The sequence below is a fragment of the Chrysochloris asiatica genome, unplaced genomic scaffold, assembly GCF_000296735.1.
Source record: "Chrysochloris asiatica unplaced genomic scaffold, ChrAsi1.0 scaffold00014, whole genome shotgun sequence".
NCBI classification, from domain to species: domain Eukaryota; kingdom Metazoa; phylum Chordata; class Mammalia; order Afrosoricida; family Chrysochloridae; genus Chrysochloris; species Chrysochloris asiatica.
Window position 1 is genome coordinate 13,635,145 of NW_006408532.1, and position 24,936 is coordinate 13,660,080.

The 24,936-nt window shown below is 41.4% G+C and overlaps 1 protein-coding gene across 1 annotated transcript in view; it reads left to right on the forward strand.

Moving 5' to 3' along the window:
* Positions 1-22,417: 22,417 nt before the first annotated feature.
* Positions 22,418-24,936, forward strand: part of TJP2 (tight junction protein 2) — a 55,890-nt gene continuing 53,371 nt past the window's right edge. Inside the window, exon 1 of the mRNA XM_006834908.1 lies at positions 22,418-22,489. Coding sequence (XP_006834971.1) covers positions 22,418-22,489 — 72 coding nt within the window. The remainder of the gene's footprint in view (positions 22,490-24,936) is intronic.

Consider the following 24,936-nt stretch of genomic DNA (forward strand, 5'->3'; position numbering starts at 1 on the left):
TTAGAGTTTTCAAGTTTACATGTTTGCACAGAAGCTGAAAGGTAATTTAATTCTAAAGAATGTCTGCTTTGATGTATACCTATATGAAACTTTTATAAGTGTTGTCTTTTTGAAGTCATTTGAATTTGTTACTTTGTTATGAGCCAATAAAAAGGTGATTTAGAAAACTGACTTATACTTCCTTTATCTTTAACTTGAACTTCTTTTATATTTTGACAAATTAAATAAAAATTTGATTTTAATTCTATTTTGGGAGCCCTGGTGTGGCACTGTGGGTTAATGCACTGGACTGCAAAGTTGGTTTGAACCATAAGGTCAGCAGTTCAAGCTCACCAGTTGCTCCTTGGAAACCCTATATAGGGTCACTATGGGTTGGAACCAACTTGGCAGCACTTAACAGCAACAGACTCTATTTTGTGCCTCAGATCTCATGCTGAAGGTACACACTAGTGTCTGTTCTATAGTGTATTGCTTTTCAAGCATTTAAATGTCTTGAATCCATTTTGGTAAAATTATCCTTCTTATGATGTCACATGTAGAAAGAATGGAGTTTTGTTTCTTTTCTTTCACAATGTTTGTGTGAATCTTCTCTCTCATACAAATTATTTCCCCACTGATTCTGACCTGGAGTCCCAGTGTGGCACTGTAGGGTAATGGACTGGACCAAAAGGTCGGTTTGAACCACAAGGTTGGCAGTTCAAGTTCACCAGCTTGTATAGGGAAACCCTATACAGGATTGCAATGAGTCATAACTGACTTGACGGCACTTAACAACAATAATTCTGACCTTGGAGTCCTGGTGTGGTGCTGTAGGATAAGCACTGAACTGCAAGGTCTGTTTGAACCACAGGGTCAGCGGTTCAAACTCACCAGTTGCTCTTAAGAAACCCTATACAGGGTTGCTATGAGTCGGAACCAACTTGACAGCTCTTAACAACAACAATAACAACAATTCTGACCTATTTTATGTTTTCAGGATCTTACGGTTATTGCTTTGAGGTGGTTGGCTGGAAGCAGATTATTGATGAACCTCTTAGGCATATATCAATAGTACCCCTCCCGAAGACTCCTCACAGAAATTTGAAGTGATAAGGAAGACAGATATTCTAAGTACAAAGATAAGTGTGACCAGGGAGCTTTTCAGCACTGGTTAGCAGTTTGAGTGAGTCGGTTCTTTGCAAAGCTTGCTTAAATCTGAATGTGCTAGGGGTATATCGATAGAATCATCCATTTTATTTTATTCTCAAGCCTTCTGCAGCCTGTCAGGGCTGACAGTGGGTGTTCAAACAGTTTAGAGTGGCTAGAATAATAGACAAAGGATTTCTCTGTTTGGAGAATCGAAAATGAAGCTAACGAGGAACTTCTTAAGGACATTGACTAATTCACTCCTTTGGCAAAAATATTTGGGTTTGAATATATATTCCTCTTCCAGGTATCTATAAATATTTCCGCTTGTAGAAAGAAAATTCTAGAGATCAATTGCTGCACATGAAAGGAAGGGAAGTGTGGGGTTGCTCTGTTTATTTTTCTAAATTATAGCCTTTATTTTTGTTTCTTTGACAATATCCTTCAAAAACTTAAAAGAAAAAAAAAAAAAAGGAAGTCAAGTTCTGCATGCACGGGTATTCCACAAAAGTTGAGGAATGAAGAAAGATGGCCAGATGGCATCGTCACACTCCCCTCGACCCCCGGTAGTACCTCCCCACCATCGGGATTGGTTAGTCATCAGCTTTTTAAAGATAGCATTCTCTGTTGGCCTTTCCCCTTGCTGAGGTTGGGGGGTGGGTGGGGGGAATGTGGGGAAAGAGAACGGAGTTAAAAATAAAATTAGTTCAGACCCTGCCAATTTCTAAGTATCATGTGGATGATTAACTTTGTCCAGAAAATAGAAATTGGAAACAAAAACATAAATAGAAAAACATTTTTTTCCTATTTATTATTAGCACCGAGAGAACGTTTCCAGTCAGTATGCACTGCTGTAAAGAATATTTTTCACCTATTAATAGAACAACAGCAGAGAATACTCCTGTTAATGTGTGTGTGTGTGTGTGTGTGTGTAGGGCGATTCTTAGTTGGCTTAGTAGTGAGCTCCAAGTAACAATTGAATTGTTGTTCTAAGTTGTCTTTGAATGTGATTGGATGATTAAATATAAATGTTGACCTGATTGGCTTAGGCCTCAGCAATGAACAATCCTAAAATAAATAAATAAATAAATAAATAGCGGTGACATATCACTGCAGACAGATGCCAGGCTTGTTCTTTTAACTTTCTATTTAGGATAATGATTTATGCAGTGAAGTGTCATAGAAACTGTCATTTCTGTCTGTCTCTCTTCATCTGTTCCAACTTGGATGGATGTTGGCTAGGAGAGGACAGTTGGCTACACAGATATCCCATTATTTTTATGAGAAGCAACATAAGTATTTTGATTGGAAGGAGTATAATCAAAAGGAATGCTTGAAAGCAGGGAGCTGCAAAAAAATGCCCTCAAGTAATCTGTGCCTGTATCATTTTCAGGAGAGCATTGTGTTTTCACTGATAATCTGAACTCACAGCTCTGGAATCTGCCTACCTTTGGATAGGAGATCAGTTTTAAGATTAAACAGAGTTGATTGTAAACTCTTGAGAACATTCTTAGGGCTGTGCCTAGAATAATAGTTGCTCAGTAAATAAAGGGAGGTGGAAAGGAAGAGAAAGAAGGTGGTCAATCCCAAATGGAGTCGCTCATTGGTGCAAACAGTTAATATACTCTGCTGCTAATGGAAAGTTGGGCTGTTGGGAGAAAGAAAAGACTGGTAATTTGCTTCTAAAAACATCAGTCACTGAAAATCTTAGGACCACTGTTGTATTCTGACACATACTAGGTTGTCGTGTTAGAATCAACTACATGGCAGCTAGTTTTGAAATTTCAAAGGGCTGGAATCTGAGAAGCGTGACTGAGCCTTTTCTCTGATTCTAACCATTCTCTACCTCCAGCGGATGCTTGTCTTGCGATCCTTTGAACCTGCAGTTTTGCATTATTGGACCCAGAAATCTGAAATAGCTACCTGTAGCTCTGGTAGCGTTATAGTTACGAGTTGGGCTGCTAATGTCAAGGGCAGCTGTTTGGAACTACCAGCTACTCTACATAAGAAAGATGAGGCTTTCAGCCCTTGTTGATTTACAGCTTCGGAAACCCTATACAGACTCTCGCTATGAGTTGGAACCAACTCCAGTACACATAACCACCACCACCAGAGTAGCTCTGAGGTGAAGTCGTTAATTTCTAGCAATATTATAGGTGTTGGGGTTAGGTTCATTTTTGATCTTTGTGTAAAGCACTTGATGATGAAGGAACCCCGGGACACAAAGAAGGTGAAGTTAGTTTCACTCTGTTCTTGGATAGCTTTTCTCTAATGAAGCTAGGGAAGGAAACTACATGACTGACATAGTGTTAGGCCTTTGGTACAAACCTCACTGAATTAATTCTACCAACCTACTTGGGTAGATAGGTAAGGAAACTGAAGCTCAGAAATGTTAAGTAACTTGCCCAGTGTCACACAGCTTGTGTGCCAGGAAGGAAATTAGCGCCAACATTCTTATGATTAATTCAAAACCTCAGCTTCTTTCAACTCTACCTGCCTCTTCTTTTCAAAGTCAGATGGATAAAGGAACAAGGGGAGAAACTAGAGGTCTCTGTGTTGATTTTAGGAGGTTGAACATGATCCCTGAAAGTGTACCGACTCCCACTCTTCACCCAGGGAACCACAAGTAGCAATAACATATTAATGTTATTAGGTGACGTATTCACATCTCAGTGACTTCTGTGTGTCCAGTGTTGTATGAGATCCCAAGGACTCTCCAATGAATAAGACCCTAGCCTTATGGGGAAGTAGGCTATATATGTTGTTGTTTAGTCCTAGTGTGGTGCTGTGGTTAATGCGCTGGACTGCAATGTTGGTTTGAATTACAAGATTGGCACTTCAACCTTACCAGCCGCTCCTTGGAAACCCTACACAGGCTCGCTATGTGTTGGAACCGACTTGATGGCTCTTAACAACAGCATCAAAGTGCCATTGAGTCGGTTCCAAAACATAACACTGTATACGGTTTCTGAGGTGTAGCTGGTGGGTTTGAACTACCAATCTTGTAGTTAGCAGTATAGTGATTATCCTACAGCGCAAGGTTATATATATAAATAGCTAAAAAAAAAAAAAAAAATCACCATTTTATTGTAGAAGTATGAAATCTTGTCAAGTGAGAATATACTATTAATTTTAAGTCTGGAGGAGCCTCTTGTTTTAAATGACTAACCAATGCAAAAAAAAAAAAAAAAATGTTAGTGTGAAGAAAAGATAGGGTTGTGGAACTAGAACATTCTGAGAAATGCTGTTCGGAATGTGCTTACTGGGGATCAGGATTCCATCACACATTTTCAAGGTCAAAGTATTAGCCTTGGAATGGGGTAGGATAGCATCAACGAAAATCTGAGAACTCAACCCTAGGGGTGGGTAGAAAGAACTGGGAAGGCACATCCAAGCTTGGTTTCTCTATATTTTTACCCTGGGACCATATTAAGGGTACCATTGGCTCTTTCTTTCTCTATGTTAATATCACATGGCCTTGTGCCCCCAAACCAGACTAAATCCATTACTGCTGAGTCAGTTCTAACTCATAGCTACCCTATAGGACAGAGTAATACTGTGCCCAGAGGGTTTCTCAGACTGTAATCTTTTCAGAAGCAGCCGCCACATCTTTCTCCTGTGGAGTAGCTGCTGGGTTTGAACTGCTGACCTTTCACTTAGTAGCTGAGTGCTCAACCACTGTGCCACCAAGGCTCTTCCCCCAGGACCCAGAATTATTCATTGTTTAGATGAACTTCCTTGGACACTTAAGGGTTGTGTTACCATTTACAATGTTGAGTTTCAGTCGAAGCTCTGTTGGGAATTTGAGAACCAAAGGCTGGATATAATCTGACCAGATTCTAAGTCAGGCTTCATGGTGGGCCATGGAAACTTGCAGTGTTTATCCTCCTTAAAAGATGTCTTCTAAAGCACCGTTCACTTTGGCTTGTGGGTGCTGTTTCTTCTTTGGCGTTTTGTGAGGATATACAGACAGTGTCCCAGCTTGAAGGCAGGAACCAAGGCTTTTACAAAGTCTCTGTGTCCAACATAGTGTCTTGCCCCAATAGGGTGCTGATAACACCAACAAATGTAATTAATTATCTGCTTTGAAGGATATCTGAAGGAAGATTTTGATCTAAGGCCAGCTTCCCCCACAGTGTGTGATTGGTAATTGTGAATAAGTTTAGATTTTTGACTAGGTAAACCAGAACCAGAGACGATACGGTGTTAACCAAACCAAGTGTAGTTCACTTTGGTTTCATCTAACTTTTAGATTATGTATCCACTAAGAATTTACCCCTTATTAATTAAAACAATAAAATTAAAGCCAGCAAACAAAAATACTTAAGAGTGAGATTATCCCCAAATAGGCTGCTGCATGGAGATCGCCAAGAACCTGAGGAACTCTGGAGCTAGAGAATCTGGGACAGGACTTTCCCTAGAGTCAAACACACACACACACACACACACACACCACCACCACCACACATACCCCCACCACACCCCGCCCCCCTCACCACACCCCCCAGCCCCCGGAGCCAGAGAGAGAGAGCTTTCCACTGGAGTCCTCCCAAACCCAATCTCACCGCCATCTAGTTGAATTCGGATTCCTAGCAATCCTGTTGGACAGGTGTATAGGGTTCTCAAGTCTGTTAGTCTTCAAAGGAAGTAGACTGCCACATCTTTTGTTTCTGAGAAGAAACTAGTGGATTCTAACCACTGACCTTTCGGTGAGCAGTGAGCACTTCACCACTGTGCCACCAGACCAGGTGACCTGAACTTGGCTTTCTAGCCTTCTGAAATGTGTGAAAATGAATTTGTTTGTTACAGCCACCCACCGATGGTATTTCTGTTAGAGCAGCTCTAAGAAACTAAGGTGCTGAGTGTCTGTTTCATGAATAGGGGCCTCCCAGAAGCAGGTTTCTCAGGTGTACGTCTGTGATGTGGGGATCGCTGTCAGAAGGCTGACTTGTGAGTGAGATGCTGGCTACGTGAGGACTCGTGTCTGTGGTTCCTCTAGGCTGTGGGAGGGCAAAATGGGACAAAGGCTGGGCCTAACTAAGCACACCCAGTTTCCGTCCAGAAAGGTTAGCTGATAACAGGGGCCACTTGAGAAGTTATGAGTGTCAATTTCCTCAAGGTGAACTGATGACGTAAGTGCAAGACATTGTGGGGAAAGTTTGTGAGGATAAGCCAAAAAGTATTGCTAAGAGGGTTCCAGTTTATATATGCATGGGTTTCTTTCAAGTAAAACATTTAAGTATGTCTCTCTGATCAGACAAGTTCTCTCATAATACACTTGTCTTAGTTCCATTACGGTGCCTTCAAACAACGGGTCCAAACAAAACAGGGGCTTCTGAGGAGATTTGCTGGGTCAGTGAAATTCAAGGCATAGAAATCACTTCAGAAGACTGTGGTGATTGTTTTTGGGGAACTCCAAAGGGTTAATCTTTTTTTTTTTTAGAATTAATTTTAGTCGGCTACTTAAAATGAAGGGGCAATAGCGACACAAAGTGACTGGCTTACAAGGTTTCAAGAGGGAGTTTAGTTTAAGAGTGCATGTGTGTGGTGGGGAAGAAAGAGTCCACACTGAATAGCTTTCATCTTGTCTAGATGTGTCTGGTAAAAAGAGATGGGGGTAATAAGATTCTTATGATTCAATGATGTTATCATGACTAATTGCGACTGTCACAGTTGTAAAGGTAGAGCTTTTGCAACAAAACAGGAGTAGTTAATCCTACCATCCAGAAACAGGACCCTAGGACCATCAAGGGAGAAGAGCACAAGTGGAGTGTGAGACCCTATCCAGAGAAGCAGCAACACCAGAGATGGAGGCAGAGATGGGGACATGGAGAGAGGGAGCAGCTGAGGACTCTAGATTCATGGGAAGAGTGGGTCTGAGAGTTGGCAACCAGGAGGCAGACTTGCAGAATATGCCTTTTGGTAGTGTAAATTATTATATATGCATGAGTTTAAAAACAAAAAAAAAGCTGAAATGATTAGAGAGAAATACTGTTAACCGATGGTACATGGAGGGGATTATAATCGTTGCAATGAAACAAGGTGTATGATTTGTTGAATGTAAAACTGATGATCTGCCTGTAAACTTTTACTCAATCCACACTAAAAACTTTAAAAAAAAAGAAAAGAATTAATTTTATTCTTCTGCAATCTGCCTTAAAGAATAAAAACAACAACAACAACAACAAAAAACACCTTTTTATTATGAATTCAGTGAAGGTTTACAGAGCAGATCATCATTTTATATTCAGCAAATCACATTCCCCTTATGTACCATCAGTTACATAGTATTTACCTCTGGTCATTTTAATTCTTGCATGTCTCCCTGTGTCTCCTGCTACTTCTATCTTCACATGACTGCCCTCCCTATTGTATATTGCCTGTACTGTCATCCATGTTAACATGTGTCTACCCTCTAGCCCTTGAATAATTTCCCTCCTCCTTCTCCTGCCTCCCAATAACCGCCAGAGAATATTTCATTTAGCAAGAAAATTTCTTAACTTTTATAACAGTAGTCTCATACAATATTTGACCTTTTTTGATTCACTGGTTTCACTCAGCACAGTGTCCTTCCTCCATGTGCATCCATGGTATGAGGTGTTTTGCAGATTCATCATTATTCTTCAACATTGTGTTGTATGTATGTACCATTCCTCTGTTGATGGGCATTCATGTTGTCTTTATCTTTTTGCTATTGTGAATAGTACTGCAGTGAGCATGGATGTGCACATATCTATTCATGTTACACCTTTTATTTCTTGAGGATATATACCAAGTAGGAGTCCTGGTATGACCCTGTAGGTTAAATCACTGCACTGCAAAGTCAGTTTGAATCATAAGGTTGGAAGTTCAAATTCACCAGCCACTCCTCGGAAACCCCATATAGGGTTGCTATGAGTTGGAACTGACTCGATGGCACTTAACAACAACCACTACCACCAAGTAGAGGGATTGCTGGCTTGTGCAGTATTTCTATTTTCAACATTTTGAGAAAGCACCATATCATTTTCCACAGCGGTTGCACCAGTTTATAGTCCCATCAGCAGTGTAGGAGGCCCCGGTTCTCTCCATACCCAAGCCAGCATTTGATGTTTTCTGGTTTTTGTGTGTGTGTGTGAACTTTGCTATCAATGCTGGAGTAAGATAATATCACATTGTTGTTTTGATTTGCATCTCAGCACTGGACTGTGAACCACAAGGTCAGCAATTCAAACCCATTGGTTACTCCTCAAAAACCCTATATAGGGTCACTATGAGTTGGGGCCAATTGAATGGCACTTAACAACAATGACAAATGATAGTGAGCATTTCTTTATATATTTGTTGACCTCTTGAGTGTCGTCTTTACAGGAAAAGGGGTAATCTTGATAAATTTTTTCCCAAAGGATGTAGGAAGATATGAGTGTTTCAAGAAAACAGAAAATGTTAAGACAAAGACCAGGAAAGTTTTGCTCGAGGAATTTTTTTTCATCACATTGAGAAACGTTACCTCATCCGCTCTACAGCCCTAATCTTGTCCCCAGACTCAAAGAACATTTAAAAGGAATGTGATTTGAGTCCCTTCAGGACTGCTAACTGCAAGGTCAGTGTTTCCAACCCTTAGTACCTTAGGATTACTATGAGTTGGAATCAACTCAATAGCGTAACGACAGCCAAAACTGTTATTTTGCTGTGATGTCAACTGAAGAATTCACTGGGGAAGGGTTAGACAGATGGAAACTGTCAGAAATATATAGAACCCCATAGAGGATGTGTCCAGAAAGCAATAACTTCACAATTTGATAGTTTTGTTTAATAAAGGTTTCTATGATTTTGTAGCAACAGTTTTTGACTTATCCTGTACTTCAAAGCAGAGTTTGCTATTAGGGTAAGAAAAGGCCATAAATCTGAAATGTCCCTTTATGATAAATCCATTTCTGTCTGGGTTCGTGTGTCTCTGGATTCCAGCTTTGGGACGTGGATGGTTGTGCTTCTAGGTTGTTGACTAGTTCCATTCCAAACAATTGGTTATTTCCTGTGAGGAGAAACTGGCAGGCATGCCAGAAGAAATTCAGAGCTGAGAATCATAGGAAAGGGCTTGGGCTAAAGGGTTAAGTGCCTGACACCTTAACCTCCAGTGTACATTAAGTCTTAATTATTCTCTGGGCCATTCTATGCTGTTCACATCCTAAAAATTAACATCATTTGAGGTTGGGGACTGTGATGGAAAGCAGTTCTTTTGTTTCCAAAGCCAAGCCAACCCCAAACCCAAGCCTACTGCTACTGAGTTGATTCTGACTCATAACAACCCTTGGGGGCAGAATTTCTGAGACTGCAAATTTTTATGGGAGCAGATAGCCTCATCTTTCTTCCATAGAATGGCTGGTGGGCTTGAACACTTAAGCCATAATGCCACCAAAGCTCTTCTGATGATGTACAATGGATCCTGAAATGATGGGATCCAATCATTTTCAGTTTGAACTTCTGACCTTACTATAGCAATCCAAGGGCTGGCTCACAGTGCCCCCAGGGCTCCATATCCTATGTATGCCACTCTTGCCCTTTTGGGAATGAGGCCTGTGTTAGTTAATATTGGTAACATCTCTTACGTGTAAGAGTTGTTACAGTTTCTAAGAACTCCCACGTAAAATGCTCCCAGTGACCTGTAAGATGGGTGTTATCTGATGGGTGTATCAATTTCTCAGAATGCCTAATAAACATTTGTGTTGCCCGCCCTGATACCAAGTTCTTAACTGAATCTTTAGTAACATGCAGCAAAGGTACCTTTGGAACCTGACTTCTAAATTATAGTGCATTTTAAAGGTGAATCTAGAATCAAGAATAAAACTGCTTAGGTCTCTTAGCCTCTGCTGCCCTGAGACAGCCTTCAAAGCAGGAACCAAAGCCAAAACCAAAACCAGATGCCATTGAGTTGACTCTGATTTATGGTGATCCCACGTGTGTCATGGTAGATCTGCATTCCATCGGGTTTTCAATGGCTCGTTTTTTGGAAGTAGATCACCAGATCTTTGTTCTGAGGTACCTCTGGGTAGACTTAAACTGCCAACAGCTGAAAATGTTACATAACCTAACTATTTGTCCTACCAGGGACTCCTGAAAGCCTTTGTTGTTGCAAAGTGCCATTGAGTCGACTCCGACCCATACCAAACCCTGCATAGGGTTTCCTAGGAACAACTGGTGAGCTTGAACCACCGACCTTGCAGTTCAAACGGCTTTGCAGTCTGGCGCATTAACCCACAGCACCATACCAGGACTCCAGAAAGCCTTTACTGCTTGTCTAATTCAATCTCCCTTTCATTTTTCTTGTCTCCTATATATAAAGGAGCTTTGGTAGCGTAGTGGTTACAAATTGGGCTGCGAACCTTAAGGTCAGCGGTTCGAAACTACCAGCCGCTCCGCGGGAGAAAGATGAGGCTTTCTACTCCCGTAAGGATTTACACCCTCGGAAACCCTGTACAGGTCGCTATGGGTCGGAACCGACTCGACGGCACTTAACAACAACAACATATCCAATAATCCACTTTGACTGCCCACTTAGGCTTGCATTGGTTTCCTGTCCCTCTGAAAAATGTGGATTTTGGACTTAAGTATCTAAAAATATGAGGGGCCCTAGTGGTGTGGCGCTGTAGGATCAGCACTGGACTGTGAACCACAAGGTCAGCAGTTCAAGCCCATCAGCTGCTCCTCGGAAAGCCCTATACGTAACGGATTCGACTGCACTGACCAAGTGGTTGCAGTGGTTAAAGTGCTCAACTGTGAACTGTAACATCAGCAGATAGAACCTACCACCCATTCCCTGGGAGAAAAAGGTGACAGTCTGCTTCTGTAAAGATTTACAACCTTGGAAAGTCTGTGGGCCTCAAGGGTGGCTCAAGGATAAAGCTCAGAAGACGGTGAAGATAGGAGAAAAGAAGGCATGGAAATGGTAAACTCAGAAGGAAGTGGAAAGAGTGCTGTTACATTACGGAGATTGCAGTCAGTATCACGAAACAAAATGTGTCTGAATTGTTGAATGGAAAACCAATTTGCTTACACATAGCACAATAATGGAGTCCTGGTGTGATGCTGTGGGTCAATGCAGCCAGACTGTAAAACCGGTTTGAATTGCAAGGTTGGTGGTTCAAGATCACCAGTTGCTTCTTGGAAACCCTCTACAGGGTCATTATAGGTTGGAACCTACGTCCCAGCACTTAACAACAACAATAATCACAATAACAAGTTAAAGGAAACAAACTTTTGAGGAAGACCTACTTTGCCCTATAGGGTCTCTGTGTGTTGGAATTGATTCAATAGCAATGCGTTTTTGGTTTAAATAAAACTAGGAAACTGCTTGAATCATTGACCTGTTGCCGACTTAGTTTTACTCAGATGGATGCCAAGATCCTTCCTGAAGCCCAGGTTCCCCAACTTTATTATCTCTTCACTCCTCAGGCCTTCCTTGGGTGTACTGTGTTTCCTCCCTCCACATGGTTGCTCAGAGGGAGAATCTCTCTGATCTCCCTGAAGAGGCTATTTTGTGGCCTTTGTAGCATATATCCGGAGTCCTGGTTTGGTGCAATAGGATAAGCTTTGGATGGTTAACCTCATAGTCGAAGGCTCAAACCAACCAGCCACTCTTTGAAAACCCTATACAGGGTCACTGTGAGTTGGAACCAATGTGACAACACTTAACAACAAACACAGTTTGACTTTTACTGGTTCTTTTTCTTTTTTAAAATGTAGTTTATTTAGTTAGTTGTTGAGAATATACATAGTAAATTGTATACCAGTTCAACAGTTTTCACATTGATTTTCAGTCTTGGAGTTGTGCATCCATTCTCCCTCTCCCATAAACACAAATCCACTGGCCCTTAAAGTTCCTATCTAATCTGCTGAGTTACTGTTTATCAGTTTGATACCCTACAGAGAGTTCTTAAAAGGCAGACATTCTTTACTAATTGGGATAAACGGTTGTTTGGCGTTAAGACAACTTCAGGGAAATTTTTGATTTAAAGTTTAAAGTTGGTCTCAGGGCAATAATTTTGGGGGTTAGTCTAGACTCTGGTGCCAGAAACTCTGGATTCTGTGAGAATGTGAAATTCTGTTCTGCATTGTTCCCCTCCTCCTTGATCAGGATTCTTTCATAGAATCTTTGATCAAATGTTCAGAAATGGGAGCTAGGCTGTTGACTGGTTTCTTGAGTTACAGCCCACTCTCATTCGCCTGTCACCTCACATGTGAAGTTTCTTATGTTTATGTTAAATGCCTCTGAGTCAGTGCCTGTATAGGATTTCCAAGGAGGGGCTGATGGACTTGAACCACTGACCTTTTGGCTAGTGATCTGGTGTTTATGCTCACTGTGTAGTTCTGGCACTCAGTACAAAGCATGACACAACGTTGTTGTTATGTGCCGTGGAGTTGGTTATGACTTAGCGACCCTGTACAGGGTTTCTGAGGCTTAAATCTTTACAGGAGCAGAAAGCCTCCTCTTTCTCCTGCAGAACAGCTGGTAGTTTCAAACTGCTGACCCTGCGGTTAGCAGCCTGATTCGTAACCAAAACAGAGGTACGGAATAAATACTTATTGAGTGAAGGAAAGAATGGATTCCACCAAATACATAAAACTTAGTGTAATTCTGTAGCCTGTTCTCTTGGAAATTATGCGTGTGGTGACGTAGGATAAGCACTGGACCACAAGGTCGGTTTGACTTCAAGGTTGACAGTTCAAACTCACCAAACACTCCTCAGTAACCCTATGCAGTATCCCTATGAGTTGGAATCGACTTGATGGGCACTTAACAACACACCCAGTGGGTCCTGAACAATTAGAAATTGCTATCTTCTCATTAAAGCCACCTGGTGTGGTGCTGTGGGTTAATGCGCCCAACTGCAAAGCAGTTTGAACTGCAAGATTGGCGGTTCAAGCTCACCAGCCACTCCTTGGAAACCCTATCCGGGGTCGCTATGGGGCGGAACCGACTTGTTGGCACTTAACAACAACAACGTTAAAGCCACAAATTTCCAGGTGGCTAAACTGCTCTGGCTGCCCAACAGCACCCAGAACAGGGACAGGCACTGCATAGATTGTTGATGGATTGTAATATACTTTTGTGCTCTGGTTTCATAGTGGTTACGAGTTGGGCTGCTAACCAGAAGGTCAGCAGTTCGAAACTACCATACATTCTATGGGAGAAAAATGAGGCTTTCTGCGCCTGTGAATATTTACAGGGTCGTTATGAGTTGGAACCAACTCCATGGCACACCACCAAATGTATTTTAGTGAAGGATAAAAGTATGTTTTCCTTTTTTTAGCGTTTTCTCACTGTTTGAAAAATTACCACTATCCCTTCAGAAGCTGTAATGAGGAGTTTCATTGTAATTGTTGAAGCCTGTTTCCAATTTCGTTTAAGTCACCTTTTCAAAATTTAAATTTAAAGGGAAACAAAGCAAATGCTTCTTTATTTTTCCCCTGCACCACTGCGCCACCTAGTGGATTCATAGTTTATTACCATGAGGTGACTAAGGATGTCCTGATAACCACAAATTATACAAGAGAAAACAGTTGAGTGCCTTTTTATTGAAATTGTATTCAATGTACGGTAATAATGTTTGCTAACTGGACATGTACTGAATTTTGAGAGGCGCTTAATAATGTTTAATTCAGGTGTTAAAAAAAATGTCCCACATTTCAGAAATCCCCATGTCACCAATAAAAGAAAACAGTGCAAACAGGGTAGGTACAGTGCAGTGATTACTTAATATAGCCCTGCTTTCAACTGTGTGGATCATGACAAGCTATGGACAACATTATGAAGAATCGGTATTCTAAAACACTCAATTGTGCATAGACCAAGAGGTAGTCAGTCATTCTCACGTAACAAGGGGGCACTGAATAGTTCAAAATCAGGAAAGGTATGCATCAAGGTTACATTCTTCCACCATACATACTCAATAAGTATGAGCAAATATTCTGATAATCTGGATTATATGAAGAAGAACATGGTTTTCAAATTGGAGAAAGACTCATTAACAACCTGTGATACGCAAATGTTACAGTGATGCTTGCTGAAAGTCAAGAGGACTTAAAGCCCTTACTGATGAAGATAAAGACCACAGACTTCATTATGGATTGCACCTCAATGTAAAGAAAACAAAAATCCTCATCGCTGGACCAATAAATAAGAATGGAGAAAAGACTGAAGTCGTCAAAGACTTTATTTTATTTGGACCCGCTATCAACACTCACAGATGCTGTAGTCAAGAAAGCAAATGATGTATTGCATTAGCCAAATCTGTTGCACAAGACCTCTTTGAAGTGTCCAAGAGCAAAGATGTCAGTTTGAGGGTGTGCATGGCTCAAACCGTGGTGTTTTCCATCGCCACATGTGCATGTGAGAAGTTGGACAGTAAGTAAGGAAGACAGTTGAGGAATTGATGCATTTGAGTTATGGTATTAGAGAAGAATATGAAAAAACCATAGATTGCTAGAAGAACAAACAGATCTGTGTTGGAAGAAGTACAACCAAAATACTTCTTAGAAGCCAGGATAGTGAGACTTTGTCTTTCATAATTCAAACATAATTATTAGGAGGGATCAGTCCCTGGAGAAGGACATCATGCTTGGTAAAGTGGAAGGTCAGTGAAAAAAAGGAAGATCTCCAGCGAGAGGGACTGGCACAGTGGTAGCAGTAATAGATTCAAGCTTAACAACAATTGTGAGGATGGCACAGGACTGAGGAATTAGGTTCTCATGTAATAGTTTTCTATATTATTGTTCAGAAATAATGATTACACTTTCTACAGCGTGTCAACATTCTCATTATTTCTATTCCGGTTGTTCTGTTTCAATGATTCTAACTTCCCTACCCCTCCTTACCCTTTAACCTTCTCAGTTTTACTTTAGGGTAAATATTGACAATTTGGTTTCATATAGATTTTTATAACGAACTCAGTACTCATTGGTGATATTGTTTATTTTATGAGCTAATTTGTTATTTAGCTTAAAGTTTACCTCCAAGTTCAAAGGTTTCTCTGACATCTGAACTGTTTATTTCTTTAAATGTTACCATAATGGGAGAAAAATAGGGGGAACCAATCTACAGATCACCAATTAAAAGCATTAGCAAATCTTATTTTTTGTTTGTGTTTGTTTTCATTTTCATTATTTTTAGTATCTTGGTTTGGCTTTGGCTCTTACGTTAACAAAGGAAACCTCACCTTTCCCCTTCCTGTCTCTTGTCTTTGCTGCTCCCTGCCTTTAAGGACTGAGCATTTGGTTTCTCCATTGATTTCTAAGATGTGCATGTAACGTACAAGAATACATTCAGCTCTCATATGTCTGGTATTTTAAATATACAATAAATACTTATCCCATTGAAACCATACAGTGTAAGCTTGATATTTTAATATAAGATTGTTATGTTTTTTACTGAGAGCTGGCTAAATGAGTGTTTTCAAAATGTGACATGCTGAATTTTATCAGCGTGGTTACATAAGGAGTTCACAATCTTTTTTTTTTTCCTTTAAGGAAATTTGAAAGGATTGCCAAATTTGAAAAGATTGCCAAAAGGATCCATAAAATAGAAAAATAACTGTTGTTTCTGAAAATAAATCATAGTTTTAAAATCTTCTCAAAATGGCATTTGAGAAAGATGATATTTGACTCATTACCACAGTGCCATAAACTTGTAGAACTTCTTTTTAGAGTAGTAGTTAGCAGTGGGACAGGTGTATCTATGCAGAGGCTTGTTGTTAAGTGCTATTGAGTCAGGTCTGACTCGTAGCTACCCTGTATAGGGTTTCTGAGGAGTAGATAGCTGGTTTGAACAACCAACCTTGAGGTTAGCAGTCTAGTGCTTATCCTACAGTACCACACCAAGGTTCCACGAAGGGGTTAAGTGATATTCATATTCTTTTATACAAAACTACAAAATAAGGGGGGAAAGCTACAATATTAATAAAGTTTGTCATGGTACTGATTAAAGTAAAAATTTAGAAACAGTTTATGTAACTCCTAGGGATTTGGTGTGGCACGGTAGTATCAGCACTGACCACAAGGTCAACAACAGTTCAAACCTACCAGCTACTCCTTGGAAACCCAATATAGGTCAATATGGAACCAACTCGATGATACTTTACAACTACAGGGATTTGGTTAATAAGAAATATGTTCTACCTGTCCAACTCTGGTAGCGTAGTGGTTATGAATTGGGCTGTGAACCGCAAGGTTAGCAGTTAGAAACTATCAGCTGCTCCGCCGGAGAAAGATGAGGCTTTCTGCTCCCGTGAAGATTTACAGCCTCGGAAACCCTGTTCAGGGTCGCTATGGGTCGGAACCGACTCGACGGCACTTAACAACAACAACAGTCCCTATATGGAGTCCTGGTGTTGCACTGCGGTTAATGTGCTGGACTGCAAGGTCAGCAGTTCAAGCTCACCAGCTGCTTCTCAGAAACACTATAGAGGGCCACTGTGGGTTGGAACCAACTCGATGGCACTTAAGAGCAGCAAGTCATATGTGAAGGCACCATAGTGGTGCCAATGGTTAAAACACTTGAATGCTAGCCTAAAAGTTAGCGGTTCAAGCCCAATCAACAGCTCATGAGAGAAAGAACCGTGTTGATGTGATTCTGTTGGAATCTTATGGGGCAGTTATACTCTGTCACATGAAATTGCTGTGAAGGCACAACACAACAGCAATATGAAGTAAATATGTGGTTGTTTACATTGAAATCAATTACAGTTAAAGTTAAAATCAGTTCATCATTCAAAATTAGCTATATTTCAAGTATTCAGTAGCCATATATGGCTAACTGCTGCTGTGTTGGGCAGCATATAAATGTGGTTGTTAAGCAACCCTGTACAGTAGGTTTGGCAAACTTTTTTCTGCCAAAATTTGTAACATCATTCTTGGGCAATACAAAATTTTCAACTTAAAAAATTAGCCTGCTGTATTTGGTCAAACATTAATTAACACACCCCTATTGTGGCACTTGACTGGACGGCAATTAACAAACAAAGTGTGGCACTGCGGGTCAATGATCAACAGTTCAAGCTTACCAGGCACTCCTCGGAAACCCTATACAAGGTCGCTATGAGTCGAAACGGACTCAACGGCACTTAATAACAATGTGGGCCGTGGGCCAGATGTTTCCCACCCCTGCTGTATTGAATTTCCAAAGAGTAGTGTTGCATTTGAACTGCTAACCTTGTGGTTCAAACAAACCTTGCGGTCCATTACTTAACATTAATGTCATGGCAGAAAGTCATGCTAGACCGGCACTTGTCAAAACTAATGTGCATATTAATTGCATGGGGTTCTTGTTACGTTCTAATCAATAAGTCCTGAGTGGGACTTGAGAATCCTGCATTTTTAGTCCGTTTCCAGAGCTCTTGAGTGGTGGATTCCGTGGGTGGTGTAAACTGTTAACGCACAAGGCTGCTAACTGAAAAGTTGGCAATTTGATTCTACCCATAAGCACCTCAGAAGAAAGGTCTGGCAACCTACTTACCCCCAAACCAGTACAGTTCTACTCTGACACGCATAGGGTCACCATGAGTTGGAATTGACTTCATGACACCTGACATTAATAATCTCCCGATGGTGCTCATGCAGAACCCGAGTGAGGTTCTACATTTATTTCCCAATTCTAATAGGAAAGTTATGCCTTTGAGGCTCAGGGCTGTGTAAATATGCTGACTTTATGTAGATTAACCACATATATTGACATATGGCAGAAATGGCATGTCTCTTTCATGTACAAGCCATTATCTGATGTTGCTTTAGGTGTGGGAGGATCAGTGTACGTTGTGTATTTCTTATAGGGCTAACCCTATTGGCAGCATTTAGCTGAGCAATTCTAATAATCGGTTTAGTAACCTGCCTTTGGACAAAGCAGTTTGTAATTTTCTTTATCTTATGGAGTGGAGGTTTGTATGTTGTTGTTGTTGTTTTTTCCTAAGCTTTTAATGTTATATGAGCTTAGTCAGATTTAAAATCATAGGGTAGACAGAACTGTCTGTGTTACCAAATTAGTACCTTCCTTTTCAGCTTATTAATGCCTGCTTTGTAATTACACGTAAGAATAGCCCATTAAAATGATACTTTGTAGCTGACTGTATCAGAACTATGAACATTGTGGTCTTAAGTGTAATTATCTGTTGGTGGTTTTGTTTCATGTTAAATTGGAGTTACGTAAACCTGGGTTCAAATTGTGAACCTACTAGCTGTGGGCTCATGTATACATTCTTGAATACCTTCAAACCTCAGTTTTCTCTGAGTGAAAAAGGGCCGACTCAGTCTAGGGGGCTTCAAAAAGTTCATGGAAAAATGGAATCAAAAGATAATGTAATTTCCCCGTGAACCTGTTGATGCCCATCATACAGAGTTTTGTTGTTGTTGTTAAGTGCCATCCAGTCACTTTCAGCTCATAGTGACCTTTGTATTGGGTTTCCCAGGCTGTAAATCTTTTGCAGAAACAGAAAGCTTTCATCTTTCTCCCACAGAATGGCTAGTGGGCTCAACCTTCCGATCTTGTGGTTCACAGTCCAGTGCTTATTGTACAGAGCCACCATGCTAACCTTGTTGTTGTTAAGTGCCATCGAGTTGATTCTGACCCATAGCGACCCTGTATAGGGTTTCCAAGGAGCAGCTAACCTAGTGTGTGTTAAAGGTGTCCTGGTTGCGCAGTACATTAAGCATTGGGTTGCAAACCCAAAGGTTGCCATTTAAACCTCCCAGCCCTTTTGAAGGAGAAATCTGTGGCAGTCTGCATCTGTAAAGATGACAACTCTAGAAACCCTATGGAGCAATTCTATTCAATCATATATGGCCGCTCAGTGTGTGTAAAGTACACATTGCATTTTGCATGAAGGAAAGGGGTCAGACCTGGAGTCTGGCATCAGCTTACAGTCCTGTCTCTAACTACTATTAGCGATGTAAACTTTCTGGTCTCAGTTTCCCTGTTTGTCAAAGAGGACCATCATAGCTCATGGGGCTGTGAGCGTTATATGGGAGTACTTGGCACAGTACCCTGCTAGATGTTAGTGACTGTAATGACTACCTGCCTTTTCAAGTTCTCATAACCCTTTTGCCCCCAATTTCCGTGTGTGTTAAGGCTCCCGAGCTGTAGATGATTATTTCAACCCAGTCTGTCCATGCTGAAGATGTAGAATCCCAAGGGTGTTATTAAGCCGTGGACCATCCAGCTACACTGAGTCCTCCTGGCTCTGAACATGCCGTTCCCTCTACCTGTAGTGTCTATCCACCCAAGTTAGTCATCCCTTAGCACCGAGCTCCCTCCACCCAGGCTGCCCCTCTCCAACTAACAACTTCTGTGTGTGTTATTAATTTACTGTGTATTTACACTGTTCCAGCCCCAGTAGTGCTGTATCTTTTTATCCTAAGAACCCAGAACATTGCACACGGTAAATATTTCGTGAAGGAACTGGTGGTGCAGTGCTTAAGTGCTTGGCTGCTAGTTGAAAGGTCAGTGGTTTGAACTCACTAGCAGCTCCATGGGAGAAAGATGTAACAGTTTGCTTCTATTAAAGATGTGTAGCCTTGGAAACCCTGTGAGGCAGTTCTGCACTGCCCTGTGTAGGATCAATATGAGTCAAATGAACCTAATAGCAATGGGTTCGTTAGTTTTTAGTGCTCTATTAAGTTCTGTTGTTGTTGTTGCTAAGTGTTGTCAAGTTGGTTCCGACTCATAGTGACCCTGCATAGGGTTTCTGAGAACTGACTGGTGGGTTTGAACTGCCAACTTGGTGGTTCAAACCGACCTAATGGTCCAATGCTTTATCCTACAACACTACTCTAAGACTCTAAGATCTCTCTCTATGGGATCAAACTGGTAATCCAGTGGTTAATTCTGACTCACAGTAACCTTGTAGGGCAGAGTAGACTAACATCACAGGGTTACCAAGACTGCAAATCTTTATGGAAGTACACTCGCTTAGCTTCCATGGAGGAGCTGGTGGCTTTGAACCTCTGACCGTAATGCACTGTGTTACCAGCTTAATGCACTGTGCTACGAGGGCCCCTGAAATTGGCAACAGAATCTCGAAAGGATTAGATACGAACCTTCTACTATTGAGGGAGGAGTAACTCAGAAACCAGGGGTAGGAACGGTTGCACAACTTGAAGAATGTCAATGTCAATGAATTGTACATGTAGAAGTGAGAATTGGTTTGTTTTTGCTATGTAGTTTGTCAACAATACAAACAATATAACAGATTATTAAAAACAAGAAACATCCATGAATTACAGTGTAACATTGACCATGGAGATGGTGCCAGACAAGGCAGTTTTCCTTTTGTTGTACATGGGGGTCACTGCGTTGGAGCCAGCTGAGCTAACAAGAATTCAGCATTCTTGTATTGTATTTTGTTGTTGTTATTAAGTGTCGTGGAGTTGGTTCCGACTCATAGCGACCCTGTACAGGGTTTCTGAGGCTGTAAATCTTTATGGGAGCAGAAAGCCTCATCTTTCTCCCACGGAACAGCTGGTAGTTTTGAATATAAGTTGCCTCATTTAATTCTGACTATGGTCTTCTGAGTTTAATAAAGGAGGATATAGATTATCGAAGGCTCCGTAGCTAAACCACAGAATGAAGGTCATCTATCTTTGAAACTCACGTTTTTACCACTGCTTCAAATTGCTTCCTACGTGGTCCTCACAATTTATTACGCATGCCAACCTGAAACAGAAATTGATGGCACTCTCTTCATTTGCAAAGTGCTTGGTCTGGTTCATTGAATTAACACATACTGTGTGGCACTGTGGAGTATGTGCTGTGGGCTAAAGCACTGGACTTCAGGGTTAATTGGAGCCACAAGGTTGGCAGTTCAAACTCATCAGCCACTCCTTGGAAACCCTGTACAGGTTCTTGGTGAGTCAGAACTGACACAGTGGCTGCTACAGTGGGCTCAAACTTAACAATTGTGTGGATGGCGCAGGGCTGAGCAGCTTTGTTGTATTGTCATAGGGTCACTATGTGTGGGAATTGACTTGAAGACACCTAACCGCAGCAACATGGGAGTGTGATTGGTCAGGTGCTCCCCAAGGCCAAGCTTCTGAACTCCCAATTTTCAAGGCCTAGGCATCCCAGAAACAGTCTTTTGTATAGTTCTATGGTGTGGCACAAGGAGCTCTGGTACTGTAGTGGTTACAAATCGGTTTGCTAGCCTCAGGGTCCACAGTTTCAAACTACCAGCTGTTCCATGGGAGAAAGATGAGGCTTTCTGCTCCCGTAAAGATTTACAACCTCGGTAACCCTGTACAGGGTCACTAGAGTTGGAACCAACTCCACAGCACATAACAACAACAACAACATGGTGTGGCACTGTGGGCTAGTGAGCCAGACTGCAAAGTCATTTGAACTTCAAGGTCGGTGGTTCAAACTCACCAGCTGCTCTTTGGAAACCCACCCTATACAGGGTTGCTCTGGGTCGGAATTGACTTGACGGCCCTTAACAACAATTACATATAGTTCAGAAACTTACACGTTTGCTTATTCGACACCTCCCCTCCAAAATGGTAAAGAGAGAAAGAAACAGATGGCAGGAGTCTTTCTTGCTCTTTTATCTGCTAAGTTTATGGGAAACTTGGAGAGAAGACACAATTGTGCTGACTAGGCGTTCCGGAACACCCCCTGAGCTGGCTCTGAGTTGCACCAACTGTTCAAGTCTTATCTCCCCATGATGTACAGACAGACATCCAGTTATCAAGGATGTAGAACGTTGTGTTTTTGTTTTTTCCTTCCTTCTCACCTTTTTATTTCTGGGTAACATTATAGTGGTCCAATTTACCTGACTAGTGGCCCAATTTACCTGACTAGTGGCCCAATTTACCTGACTCACTACTAACAGTTCATTTCCAGCTGGTTTAGTCTGTGTGTGTGTATGGAAAGCTCTAGAGAAATAAAAGCTTCTCTAAATCTTCCTTTCTATAATATTGCTTGAACACATTCCATCCATCTACCTAGGTACTTAATCATTTCCTATAACTAAAAGACGTATTTACTCCAGTTCTCTAGTTCTCCTTTGCGTGGGAGAGAGGAAGGGAAAGAAAGCTGTTAGAATGGTACCAATCCAGACGGCTTGCTTTTTTTTTTTAATTCACAAGTGGAGCTTTTCAAAGTGCTTGGCTTCCGTCCCTGCTGTATGGATGTGTCACTGTGTGAGATGACAACGGGATTTGCTGGGAATGTGGGCCACTATTGTACCCGCCTTACGTAACCACGTGGAGTGATAGAAATGGGTGAGAAGGCTGGGACGTAGACACTGATCTGGCTGATGAATCCCGAGAGACCATGAAGACTGCTCAAGTCCTGCATCGGATGTGGAGCCAGGCTGTTAGAAAGTTGGGGATTTTGAAAGGCCATGTGAGTCCCCTTGCAAGATCACCCCCCTTTTCTTTCCCAATCTTCTTTTGTGGGAAGGGAGGGGGAGCAAAAACCTGCACAGAAAATTCCTCTTTCCTTGGATATATTTGTGCTCCTGGCAGCTTTCAGCAACCAGTTGTGAAATGCAGATCGGAGTCAATGGTGTGCTTTTAAAAAACTTTGTTCTTATTTTTAGCAGTTTCACATGAAATGGATCTGGTCCCTCTTACACTTGACTCCCAGAGAATTTGCAAACTAAGTTTTGCTTTCTGAACTTTAAATACAGCCTTGTATCAGATGTTTGTTTGTGTATGAATTTTTTATTTTTGCTTTTTTATACTGAAGAAATCTGTAAACCTATTGCCATGTCTATGTATCTAAATTCAGGAAAAATGTTTTTCATGTGGCCTCCCTCCCATCCCCTCACCCTGTTTCCTAACCTGAGGATGAGATTTTTTGCTCCGACAAAGAATTTAAAACCTCAGAGACCCTATACAGGGTGGCTGTGAGTCAGAACCACCTCTACGGCACTTAACAACAGCAATAATCGGAGCTTAGTACTATAATGTGTTTAAGTGTTTACTTTTGCAGCTTGGGGGCTTAATCAAGCATGTCCCTCACGGTCAACTTTTGATTCATCCCTAGCTGTTGGTATAAACTAGCCTCCATCACAGGGAAGCAGCAGCTTGTGGGCAAAGTGCCTAAAAGTTGCTGTTGAAGGAGATTTAGGGCAACACAGACTTTGAATATCTGCCTTCTCATAGATTTTTAACAAGCTTCCAGATTCTTTTTTTTGGGGGGGTGGGGCGTGAAATTTTGTTATTGTTGATGTTATTTTAGCTGCCATACTCTATATAAAACAAACAATTTTACCTATGTGGCCAAGACTTTGCAAAGGAAAAAGACATAAGAGGTAGAGAATTTTTCTTTTTAATAAGACTAGCAAATCCCTCTGTGTTGGTACCTTTCTCTTCTTTCTGTACACAAATACCTTAACTGTTAACACAAAGCTTTTTATGTATGGGAGAAAACCAGCTCACTTTTAACTTTCCATGTCATCTAGGAATGGCTTGTTAGAATCATGTCAGGGTTGCCATTAACACTGCTTACTGAAAAGTGGAAGTGATAAGGAGGTGATAGGTGATTAAAGAAAGGCATGTTGTTAGTGATCTCCCTGAGGATGCCATATTGAACCTTGTGTTGACAAGATGTCTTGTCTTCTGCTCCCAGCTGTTTTCTCACATCTATCCTGCATCTCTGCTTCTACCTTCCATGCATGTACCTATCAAACTGTTGATTCCGACCACCGGAGTCCTCGCCTTAAATTCTCTCTCATTTCCTCTACTTTTTCACTTGCAAAATCTGAACTACATTAAATTTGGTACCTGGTCCTTAGCCAGGAATCAGTACCTCTTGTTTACACACTCAGCCTTAATGTGCCGCCCCTCCCCCCTTACAAAAAATTTGTATTTTAGTTTTTGATTTATGGAAAAAGTTTGCAGAAAGTACAAAGAGTTCCTGTGTGATCTCCTCTCCCACAAGCACAGTGTCTCCTGCATGTTGCAATTTGTGAACCAATATGGATACACTATTATTGTTTGTTAATGGATTGACACAGTAGCCTTCAACAATGGGCTCAAACATAACAGCTATTGTGAGGATGGCAGAGGACCAGACAGTGTTTCATTTATTATATATGTGATCAGAACCATTTTGGTTTTGACTACACCTAACAACAGTTGTTAACTAACGTTTACAGTTTACTTTTTTTTTAAACAAGCAGAAATTTATTCTATCTCAGTTTAGGAGACTAGAAGTCCAAATTCAGAGAGCTAGCTCTAGGGGAAGGCTTTCTCTCTGTGTTGTCTCTGTTGTCTCCTTTCAACATCTGTGGGCTGGTGTTGCTTGGAGGTCTACACGTGTCTTGGCATCAATCTTCCCCTAGGTCTAGGAGGTTCTCAGCACACGGACCCAAGGGCCAAAGGATGCTCTTCGCTTCTGGCTTTTCTTTCTTTGAGGTACTGAGGCCCTTCCTTCTCTGCTGGCTTCTCTATCCTTTTATCTCTCATAAGATAGAAGATAGTGGAGACCACACCCCAGAGAAGTCCCCTTACATCAGATCCTAGCTGTGACCTAGTAAGGGTGGTGACTTATGTATGGGTGGTGCATCCCACATTAATTCTGCCTCATTAGCATACCAAACTCAGCAGAATCCTCTTTAACAAGACCGAGCTCTGGTAGCGTAGTGGTTACGAATCGGGCTGCGAACCTTAAGGTCAGCGGTTCGAAACTACCAGCCGCTCCGCGGGAGAAAGATGAGGCTTTCTACTTCCGTAAAGATTTACACCCTTGGAAACCCTGTACAGGGTCGCTATGGGTCGGAACCGACTCAACGGCACTTAACAACAATAACAATCCTGTCTCATTAACCACAGGCAGAGGATAGG